The sequence below is a fragment of the Camellia sinensis genome, chromosome 10 (genome assembly GCF_055761805.1).
Source record: "Camellia sinensis isolate YWXY chromosome 10, ASM5576180v1, whole genome shotgun sequence".
Taxonomy (NCBI): domain Eukaryota; kingdom Viridiplantae; phylum Streptophyta; class Magnoliopsida; order Ericales; family Theaceae; genus Camellia; species Camellia sinensis.
The window spans coordinates 154163530-154174802 of NC_138970.1; the positions used below are offsets into that span (position 1 = coordinate 154163530).

Sequence of the window (11273 nt, forward strand, 5' to 3'; positions counted from 1 at the left end):
AGTGTGGTTGGCCTTATGTGGCCGAACCTGGTGCAGAAACATGTTTAACTTATCTTGGAAGGATTGGCTTTTGTCTAATTCCAAGAATAAAAAGCCTTTTAATGAGCAGGCTACTTGGTCTTTTGTCTTCATTATCACTTTATGGAAATTTTGAAAAAATAAAAATGTTTTTGTTTTTGAAAAAAAGTTGTGTAATGGCATGGATAGTGTTAAATTCATTCTTGACTACTCAAGAGATATTGATTTGGCTTTCAATTTGTCCCTTATTAATCCCAGGCCTGCTTTTAGATTGATACAGTGGATGTTACCTCATGCAGGTAAAATAAAACTAAATGTTGATGGCAGTAGGAAGCTGGGAGGTGGAGGCGGTTTTGGCGGAGTTTTCAGAGATGAACGCGGTGCTTGGGTGTGTGGCTACTATGGAAGGCTGGACAGTGGAACAAGCTTGGAGGCGGAACTGTGGGCTCTCTACAAAGGATTGACCGTGATGCTCCAGAAGGGTATGCACGAGGTGATCATTGAGACTGATGCTAAACAAGTTGTGCAGCTAATGGAGGATGCCATAGATGATAAATTCCGTTTTAAGGGACTGTTGAAGGATGCAAAAATAATTTTCAGAGGATGTGAATGCACCATCCACCACATCTATAAAGAGGGAAACTTGTGTGCAGATGCGTTGGCCAAATTTGGAGCGGAGTAACCTGAAGATATCTTGGTGGTTAATGATCCACCACAGGAAATTCAATGTTATCTTGTTGCTGATATGGCTGGCCTTATGTGGCCGAACCTGGTGCAGAAACATGTTTAGCTTATCTTGGAAGGATTGGCTTTTGTCTAATTCCAAGAATAAAAAGCCTTTTAATGAGCAGGCTACTCGGTCTTTTGTCTTCATTATCACTTTATGGAAATTTTGAAAAAATAAAAATGTTTTTGTTTTTGAAAAAAAGTTGTGTAATGGCATGGATAGTGTTAAATTCATTCTTGACTACTCAAGAGATATTGATTTGGCTTTCAATTTGTCCCTTATTAATCCCAGGCCTGCTTTTAGATTGATACAGTGGATGTTACCTCATGCAGGTAAAATAAAACTAAATGTTGATGGCAGTAGGAAGCTGGGAGGTGGAGGCGGTTTTGGCGGAGTTTTCAGAGATGAACGCGGTGCTTGGGTGTGTGGCTACTATGGAAGGCTAGACAGTGGAACAAGCTTGGAGGCGGAACTGTGGGCTCTTCTACAAAGGATTGACCGTGATGCTCCAGAAGGGTATGCACGAGGTGATCATTGAGACTGATGCTGAACAAGTTATGCAGTTGATGGAGGATGCCATAGATGATAAATTCCGTTTTAAGGGACTGTTGGAGGATGCAAAAATAATTTTCAGAGGATGTGAATGCACCATCCACCACATCTATAAAGAGGGGAACTTGTGTGCAGATGTGGTGGCCAAATTTGGAGCAGAGTAACCTGAAGATATCTTGGTGGTTAATGATCCACCACAGGAAATTCAATGTTATCTTGTTGCTGATATGATCGGCCTCTCTAGGGAGAGGTCCTAGTTTGTTTGTATTTTCTATTGTACCTAAAAAAAAATATTAGTTATGACATTATTATTGATCTCACTCATTAATCACATTACAAATTTTAAAAATTTCTTAAATTATGTCACATCATTAATTGGTATACTAATTAATACATTAATTAATACATATAACATTATTCAAATTATATATCTATTTTTTTAAAATTTAATGATATTTAAATGATAGGATTAGTTGATGGTTAAAAAAAGATAAGAGAATTATCTTATATATTTTAATTGATTTTGTATTATTAAATTTAAAAAATAAATCTAATTTTTATATTTAAAGGGTAATTGTTATTTTTATATGGAAGAACGGCGGGCTGTGGGCCGAACGGCGGGCTGTATTGATGAATGAAAGTTAAATTGAGAGGTTACATAAATTTGCAACACTACGTAAAATTATACAATACTTTTAAAACATCATATTTGTATTCTTTTATTAATCATTATTGTTGACACTAAAATTGTATATTCTCTGTCGATTGTATGTAACAAATGTAGAGAATTGGTCCAGCGGGTGCTAAGTTTAAAGACCACGAGTTTCCACAAGTTTACAAGTGAAAAGTGAGTGAATATGAAGCCTAGAATACAGAGCAAGTGGCATAAAGGAAGTAGTCAAAAAGACAGGTGTGGTAGTTGTAGTTTTCCTGTCGATTCATCAAGTAATGAAGTGGAATGTGGCCAAACATGGCCCAGGTGTTAAGCCATAAAGTTAGCATGCAAGGCATATAGGATACGTGTCATGTTTCCTAGGAGGAGAAAAGCTGCAATAGAGAAGCAGTTACTAGTAGTTGCAGAGATCATGGGCATTGAAGTGGAGGTAGTTGGCTATATGATGAGACACGTGGTAGCAGAGCAGCAGTGGAGTTTGAAGACCAGCAATATAAAAGCTGGAAATTCGAAGTTAGAGGGACCTTTAAACAAATTTACAATTCTTATAGCATTAGGAGTAACTTAACTTGGTTAGTTCTTACTTAGGAGTAGTCTATCTGTAGTTCAGTTTCTGTAACTAAGAATTCTCTGTCGATTGTCATGTAGATTGAACTGGGAGTTTAATTTTACTAATTAAATTCCAAGTTTGTTTGTTCAACAATTGATTTTCAGTTTATTCCTTCTTGTTTCTTCGCATTATAACCTTCAAAGAAGTTCTTGAATCTGTCAAGGCATAAAACGTTCAGACCACAATTGTTTGATTTGTTGTTGTTTGTAAAAGTTTGGCTTCTCTGTCGAATCACCCTTGTCGATTTGACCCAGACCCGATTTTTTGCTAACATATTTTGGCACGCCCAGTGGGACCTGTCTAATTTGGAGTGATGGCTAGGAAGAAACAACAAGAAGTCTTTGAAGATCCTGAGAAAAGGATCGAAGGTGAAGAAGAGTTGGACAGTGAAATTGAAGGAGTACAAGACAACTTAACTGATGGCCATTCAGTGGCTAGGCAAGAAATAGGCCAAGGAAATGACCAAAATGTGGCTAGAATTGGCCAAAATGTGGCTAGAATTGGCCAAAATGTGGCTAGCATTGGCCAATCCAGTTGTCCACCAATTGACCCAAGGAGGGCTCTTTTGCTGCATACCCAGCAAGCAATTGGTTCCATATCATCAAATGAGAATACCAAGTGATGATTGATGACTTAATGGCTTTGTTTGAGAAAGCCAACATCAAGCCCAGTCAATCAAGAAAGATTGGAGAGGAAGCACAAGGGAAAAAAGCACAACCTAAGTCCCAAATGACCCCTCAACAGTATAAAACAGTAAGTGAACCTCTATCATTTTATAGACCTCCCATACTCTAAGAGAGATATGAGGAGGGAATAAACATAAATCCAATGTTTGAGAGGGAACAACCCACATATCATACAAACCCAGTATTTAATTACAATGTAACTAATATGGGAATGAGGCCTGAGGGGCAACTAAGGCCATAAATGTATGATAATTTTGCATTTAAAGGGCCTGGTTATCAGGCTATGGCAGAACAGAGAAATATTCCATTTAATCAAGTAAGGCCTCAAGATGCAAGGGATTTTACCATGCCTCAACCATATTTTGAACCCTACATGATGCATCTAAGGCCTAGAGGGCCTGGTCCTCCTAATCCTTACTTCCAACCAGAGGTTGAAGGAGGAGGGTAGCAACAACAATATTTAGAATCTCAAATCAATAGACAACAAATAATGAACATCATATAGGAAATGTATGGTCCAGGCTTGAGAAGGCCAGATAGACCAATGTTTAGGAGTCCTTACCCTCTATGGATGGAAATAATTCCCATGCCAAGGAATTACAGAATTCCTGAGTTTACTTTGTTCACAGGAGAGGAAAGACAATCAACCATAGAACATGTGGGCAGATTCATACTCCAGTGTGGAGAACCTGGTTATGATGATAATTTAAAGTTAAAGCTCTTTCCTCATTCTTTGTTGAAAGTAGCTTTTACTTGGTTTATTAACTTGCCAGAGAACTCTGTTCACACTTGGCAAGACATGGAAAATCAGTTTCATGCTCAGTTCTTTAGAACTGAACCTAAAGTGACAATGATGGATTTGCCAAAATTTAAACAAAGACAAGGAGAAAGTTCAGAACAGTACATCGACATGTTTAAAAAAGCAAAAAACCGCTGTCATGTATACGTGCCTGAAATAGAAGTAATAAGATTAGCCCAAAATGGTTTACATTTTGAGCTTAGGAAAAAATTTGAAGGCATGATGTTTAGGGATTTATTTGAGTTGTCTTCAAGAGCAACTAGTTATGAGGCCATTCTCAGAGAAGAACAACATAGAAATGCAGCCTCATTGGGCACTTATTATTAAGAAGTCGAATTTGACATGGAAATTGACATAGATGTTGCCCAAGTAATAGGTAAAAAACCTGTGGTTTGTGAGACATTAAGAAAGACAGACCAACCTATAAGTATGCCAGCAACACAACCAGCCAAAAAGAATGTGGCTATATTACATAGACAATATTCTTTTGATTTGTCTAATACAGATGCATTATTTGATGAGTTATTAACAAATAAGTTTTTCACTTTAACACCAGGCCACAACATTCCTAAAGAAAGGGACAGAGTTGGCAAGGAATATTGCAAATGGCATAATTCTTTCAGACATTCTACTAATAATTGTGTTACATTTCGCAATTGTGTGCAGGATTTAATTCAGAAAGGGATATTGAAATATGTCGAAAAAGATAAAGGGTAATGGCAGTTGACAGTGATCCATTTCCTAGTATGGTGGAAATCAATATGGTAGCTACTGATTAGAAGGAAAAAAGGGAAAAATCCTAGAGTTCTGTTGGTGGAGTTAGAAAAACTTCACAAGGAAAGGTTGGAGAAAATGGCAAAAGAAGCAAAAGGGAAAAGAGTTCAAAAGGAACCAAGTGAGAGTTTCATCTGTTTCAGATGTGGTTCTGAGAAAGAAAAAACTAAGGCTATTGTGATTAATGGGATTCAACAAATTGGAAAAGATGTTGGCCTGAGGTTTAATACTATGGGAAGTGGAGATTTACAAATTTTTGATAATGATTGTTTGTTTTATGATGGAATAGATCCTAGAATTTTTGGACCTGCAGAGAACTATGGTAAGGATGATGCTCCATTCCTATTTCAGAGAGCACCTGTTCATCCATGCTTGGTTGGAGCTAGTAATGTGAGGGCTATGCTCAATCAACATAAGGGTTCTAAGCCTTATGGGAACCCAAAGGTTTTGACTCGACCATATAATGGCCAGCAGCAGTAATTTGGTGCATCACATAGTGGCTATCAACAATTTGGAAGGCCATATAGAGGGCATCGACAATTTGCAAGACCATTTGAAGTATATCAACAGCAGCATCATGGCCTAAGAGTGAGGCCAGAAATGCAACTAGTCCAGCCAAGAATGGTAAAACCTCCAAGACCATCCCATTTAGGATGGCAAGGAGTGTCACATCCAAAGTTTCCTATGAGTGGTTGGAGACCAATGGGAGAAACAAAAACTCTAAAAAGGAGAGAACAAAGAAGGTTTCATGATATGATGTCCACTGCTGCAGGGGATAAACCATCTGGAAGACAAGACTTAGTGTGGACTAGGGAAGGATTGGTTCCTGCTGCTACAAGAAAAGAAATGAAAGGTTCAACGACTTATCCAGTGCAACCAGTTCAGATTTTGAAAAGAAAAATGAGACTAGAAGAGACTGAAGATAGACTTGTGGGTAAACTTTCAGAGAAGGCTTTGTTAAGCCAAAAGCTGAAACAGTTAGAGAAAGATCTGATGTCTGATGAAGAAGATAACAATAACAAAAAAGATGTGATAATGAAAGATGATCAAGATGGTCATTGATAACAAGAAGGTTAATGAAAGGATTGAAGAAGATGATGTGAAATTAGACAGCTCTGGTGATGACTTTGGAGAGAAATTAGCTGCCATTCATTTTGGTTCTTTGCCCCTTTTCAAGGAGTGCAACATGCTTATGGCCATCCCACAGAGGTTTCAGGCCAAACCAAACTAGCCAGATAACTTGGTAGGTGATGTTGAAGATTTGACAGAACCAGCTGTTCAGATAGCAATAGTTGAGACACGGGCCAAGCCATTGAGATCAATCGAGGTCATTAAGTTTGTCAATGGAGAGAAAGTTGTGCTTCAAAAACCAGAAGATAAGCTTATTAAGCATCTGGGGCCTCTGTATGTCAAGGCTTTTCTGGATGGAGTACTAGTGGAAAAGGTGTTGGTAAATAATGGAGTTATTGTCAACATTCTCCCATCTAGGACACTGAAGGCTATTGGTAAGTCTGTCAATGACTTACTTCCTACTGAGGTAAATACAAGTAATTTTTTTGGTGGATCATCTGAGGCTAGAGGAGTAGTAGCTTTACAGCTTCAAGTTCGTTCTAGATTAATGGGAACAACTTTCTTTGTAATAGACTTCACTTCTAATTACAATGTGCTCCTAGGTAGGGATTGGATTCACCTTAATAGGTGTGTACCTTCGTCTCTGCACCAAGCATTAATTTTTCTAACTGGTGGTGGTCAGAATAAAAAAGGAATGGAAATCTTTTGGAGTGATGCAAATCCTTTTGCTGCTGATGTCAACAACATAGAGGTTGTGTTGTATGATGAGGATTTGGGAGTCAAATCACAAGGGAAAGGCTTAACAACTGAAGGGTTCAAGGCCTTCATTGAGGAAGGTTTTAAGCAGATAGGCCAGGAATTGGCCAAACCAAGCCTGATGCAAAAGCAGAAGAGGCTTGTGATAGAGGAAATTGCTGAAGATGATGGGTGATGCAAGTGCAAGTAACAGAAGGAGACAAGCTGGATGAGACAGCTGATATAATTAGATCTACTTTTTCTAGGCTTTTTTTATTTCTTTTTAGAAAGTAAGTTTAGCCCTAAGTGTTTGCCTAATTGTTCTTGGGCAGAATGTGTAATCGACAGTAGCCCTCTGAGTTATAAAGAGGTGCAACTGGAACATCTGAAGGCAACTTCTGCCAAACTTGATGATCTCAAGGCAGATGTGCAGGATCCTTTAGAGGAATATAATTTCGGAAGTAAGGCCTGTAAGAGGCCCATCTATGTAAATGCTAATATATCTAATGAATGTAAGAGCAAACTAGTTAGTTTGCTTTTTGAGTATGTGGATTACTTTGCGTGGACTTATGAAGAAATGCCTGGATTAGATAGAACATTGATGGAGCATAGACTTCCAATTAAAGGAAATTTTATTCCTCATAAACAACCCCCAAGAAGGATGACTAATGAAGCCACCTTATTGGTTAAGGAAGAAATCGAAAGGTTGCTTAATGCAGGTTTTATTAGAGCAGCCAGGTATGTTGAATGGCTGTCTAATATTGTCCCTGTAATGAAGAAGAATGGTAAGTTAAGAGTGTGTATAGATTTTAGAAATCTGAATCTAGTAACTCCTAAAGATGAATATCCTATGCCAGTGGCTGATCTGTTAGTTGATTCAGCAGCCAAGAGCAAGGTTTTGTCCTTTATGGATGGACATGCTGGGTATAATTAGATCTTTATTAACCCAGAGGATACACATAAGATAGCATTTAGATGTCCTGGTGCCTTAGGAATATTTGGATGGGTAGTCATGCCTTTTGGATTAAAGAATGCAAGAACAACTTATCAAAGAGCAATGAACTTCATTTTCCATGATTTTATTGGAAAATATTTAGAAGTTTATATAGATGATGTAGCCATCAAATCTGACAGTTTTGATGAGCATCTAGAACATTTGCAGCAGACATTTCAAAGAATGAGGACATACAAACTGAAAATGAACCCTTTAAAGTGTGCATTTGGGGTATCTGCCGGAAATTTCTTAGGCTTTTTAGTACATCACAAAGGAATAGAAGTGGATGCTAATAAAGCCAAAGCCATTCTGGGGGCAAGACCTCCAGCCAACAAGAAAGAGTTGCAAAGTTTTCTTGGAAAAGTAAATTTTTTGAGGAGATTCATAGCTAATTTGGCTAAGAAAACTTTAGCATTCTCTCTTTTAGTGAAAATTAAGTCAGACCATGACTTTAAATGGGAAGTGTGCCATCAAGAAGCTTTTGACTTGCTCAAAAAATACTTGACAAACCCTCCAGTGCATATGCCACCAATGGTAGGAAAGCCTTTGAAATTGTATATATCAGCCTCTAATCTGTCGATTGGCTGTTTATTGGCTCAAGAAAATGATATGGGTCATGAACAAGCCAATTACTACCTAAGTAGAAGGTTAAATGATGCTGAAACTAGATATAATTCTGTTGAGAAATTGTGTTTGACACTTTATTTTGCAGCCATTAAATTGAGGCATTATTTGCTGCTATCAGAAGTGTTTGTAATAGCACAAACATATGTTATTAAATGTATGTTGTCTAAACCAATTTTAAGAGGGAGACAGGGTAAATAGATATTAGCATTAATTGAGTATTGTCTCAAATATGTGCCACAAAAAGCAGTCGAGGGGCAAGCTTTGGATGACTTCTTAATGGAACACCCTGGCACTTCTGTCGATTTAGACCTATATGAGGTCAATTTGGTGGAAAGTGAACCATGGAAATTGATGTTTGATGGTTCAAAAACAGATGAAGGAGTTGGAGCAGGTATTGTGTTGATTGCACTAAACAAGAAAATGTATTAGTTTGCATATCAGTTGGAAGCACAATATGTACAGTCTTGTAATCAAGCTGAATATGAAGCCTTGATAATTGGTTTAGAATTGGCCATAGAATTCAGGATTAGAAGCCTCTAGGTTTTTGGAGATTCCCAGTTAGTCATTAAACAAGTCTTGGGTGAGTTCAAATGTGTCAGTGGTGCTCTAGAAGAGTATTTAACTGAAGTCAAATGGCTAACTAGTTTCTTTGACCATATCACATTCACACATAGGTTTAGACTGGAGAATAAAGAGGCTAATGAGATGGCCCAGACAGCTTCTGGACTAAAAATACCTAAAGGAGCTTAGGCAGCTTCTGGACTAAAAATACCTAAAGGAGCTTAGGAAAGGGTGATTCGAATTCAGAAAAGAAACTTTTCTGCACTTAAAAATAGGTGCAGGAATTTCCTACCTATTCTCACTTTGGATGTGACAGAAGAAGATTAGAGATTCCCTTTAATAAAGTACCTATCGAATCCCAGTGAAAAAAGCAATAGGCAGGTGAGGTTTCAAGCCCTAAACTATGTTATCATGGGAGATGATTTGTTCAGGAAGGCTCATGATGGTTTGACTCTGCTTTGTATTGGTAAATTAGACCAAATGAAATCTATGGCTAAAGCACATGAAGGAATTTGTGGAGCTCACTAAGCTGGTGATAAAATGAGATGGCTGATTAACAGGTATGGTTATTTTTGGCCATTCATTAGAAAAGATTGCATAATGTATGCAAAAGGATGTCAGAGTTGCCAGAAGCATGACAATATTCAAAGGGTACCAGCTGCCAGCCTGCATTCAGTGGTTAAACCTTGGCCTTTTAGAGGATGGGCAATGGATTTAATTGGGAAAATTTTCCCAGCATCTTCTAAAGCACATTCTTACTTATTGCTAGCCATTGACTATTTTACTACATGGGTAGAGGCAATACCTTTAAAAGTGGTGACACAGGTCCAAGTTATTGAGTTCTTGAAAAAGAATTTGACACATAGGTTTAGTTTACCCAAATCTATCACTGTCGATCAAGGTACAATGTTTAATGAGGATGAGATTAAAGGGTTTGCCAAAGAATATGACATTCAGATATTAAACTCTTCACCATGTTATGCCCAGGCAAATGGACAAGCCGAGGCAACAAACAAGATTGTCAAAAATACTTTAGAGAAAATGATTGAAGACAATCCTAGAGATTGACATTATCTTTTGTCAGAAGTGCTTTGGGCTTATAGAAATTCCAAAATGAATAGTATAGGTACAACTCCATATGAGTTGGTTTATGGGCATGATGTTGTATTACCTTTGGAAGTGACAATGAGATCCAATCGACTGGCCAAGCATTTGGATATTCCTATAGATAAATATTCAGAGGCACTATCGATTGAGATGCAAGACTTAGAAGGAAAAAGAATTGTGGCTTTTAATCATTTGGTGGCTCAGAAGAAGAAAGTTGAGAGAAGTTATAACAAGAAAGTTAAGAGTAAATTATTTTCTAAAGGAGAATTAGTGTGGAAAACCATTTTACCAGTTGGATTTAAAAGCCCAGAATATGGTAAATGGTTTCCAGATTGGGACGGACCATTTAAAATACATATGGTTCTTAGAGGAGGAGCCTATCATCTTGCTTCTTTAGAAGATGAGCCACACAAAAGGATAATTAATGGCAAGTATTTAAAGAAGTATTATCCAACCATATGGGAATGCATGAGTTCATACACATGAAAACAAAGATATATGACAGAAAGAATAAAGTCAAAAAAAAATGTAATAAATATTTTCATTAAACTTGTATAAAAAGTACAGAAGGACAAATAGTGAAATTTTTTTACATTTGACCTAATCCCTTTGGAAATACATTGAAAGTCTACTCCAAGCTTGAAGAACAGACTAATGCTTTAGCTTATTTTACCTAAGCTTGGTTTGGGCTTGCTTGAAAACTAGTGGGCCACTTTTTGCTTGAGCAAGAAGGTTTGGAATTTGCTGAGAAAAGTTGACTTGCTCTTGTTCAATGGCAGTTTTTTGGGCTCTCACGTAGGCCAGTTGAGTTTTTAGCCGAACTTCTTCTGCTGTAAGAGTGTTAAATTGAGCAATGAGGGATTGTGATCTAGCAGATGCTTCAGTTAAAGCATGCACTGCTTCCCTCACTTGCTCAGCCTGATTCTCAACAGTTTTTGGCTCAATCTAAAATTGATTGATAGCCATTAAATGCTGAGGAAGCTCTGAAATGAAGGTTTGAAAGATTTGCACTTGGTTTGGATCAAAAAGTTGAGGCATCAGTGGTGCAATGGCTCCTAAATAGTCAGTCAAAACTGTAGTTTGAGAGAGAGCCAAGACATCCAATGGTTGACCAAGTAAATTAAAAAATTGTTCAATAAGTTCTTGCTCTTCATTGGATAGTTGCTTCAATTTTTCTTCAACAGTTAAATTAGCAACCATTTCTTGAACAGCAAAAATTCGCAAACGTAAATCTTGAATGGACGAAGAGGAGATAATTACAGGCTGTAGTTATAAAAAGTAAAGTTGACAAATGAAGAACAGTGAATATGGAAAATGATATGAGCAATTATTACCTCTG

At 37.5% G+C, this 11273-nt stretch overlaps 2 protein-coding genes across 2 annotated transcripts; both read left to right on the top strand.

Annotated features, from left to right (window-relative positions):
• The first annotated feature begins 3774 nt into the window (after positions 1 to 3774).
• LOC145800773 (uncharacterized) lies at positions 3775 to 4392 on the top strand. Its single transcript, XM_082890511.1, has one exon. It carries the CDS (start codon positions 3775 to 3777, stop codon positions 4390 to 4392), a length of 618 nt encoding a protein of 205 aa, XP_082746637.1.
• A 5548-nt stretch (positions 4393 to 9940) lies between these two features.
• LOC114301761 (uncharacterized) lies at positions 9941 to 10420 on the top strand. Its single transcript, XM_028246727.2, has one exon. The coding sequence runs from the start codon at positions 9941 to 9943 to the stop codon at positions 10418 to 10420; it is 480 nt and encodes a 159-aa protein (XP_028102528.2).
• Positions 10421 to 11273: the final 853 nt, after the last annotated feature.

What these genes read in the sequence shown, in the direction of transcription:
- LOC114301761 (XM_028246727.2), top strand. Translation starts at nt 9,941, where the DNA reads ATGAATAGTATAGGTACAACTCCATATGAGTTGGTTTATGGGCATGAT.
- LOC145800773 (XM_082890511.1), top strand. Translation starts at nt 3,775, where the DNA reads ATGTATGGTCCAGGCTTGAGAAGGCCAGATAGACCAATGTTTAGGAGT.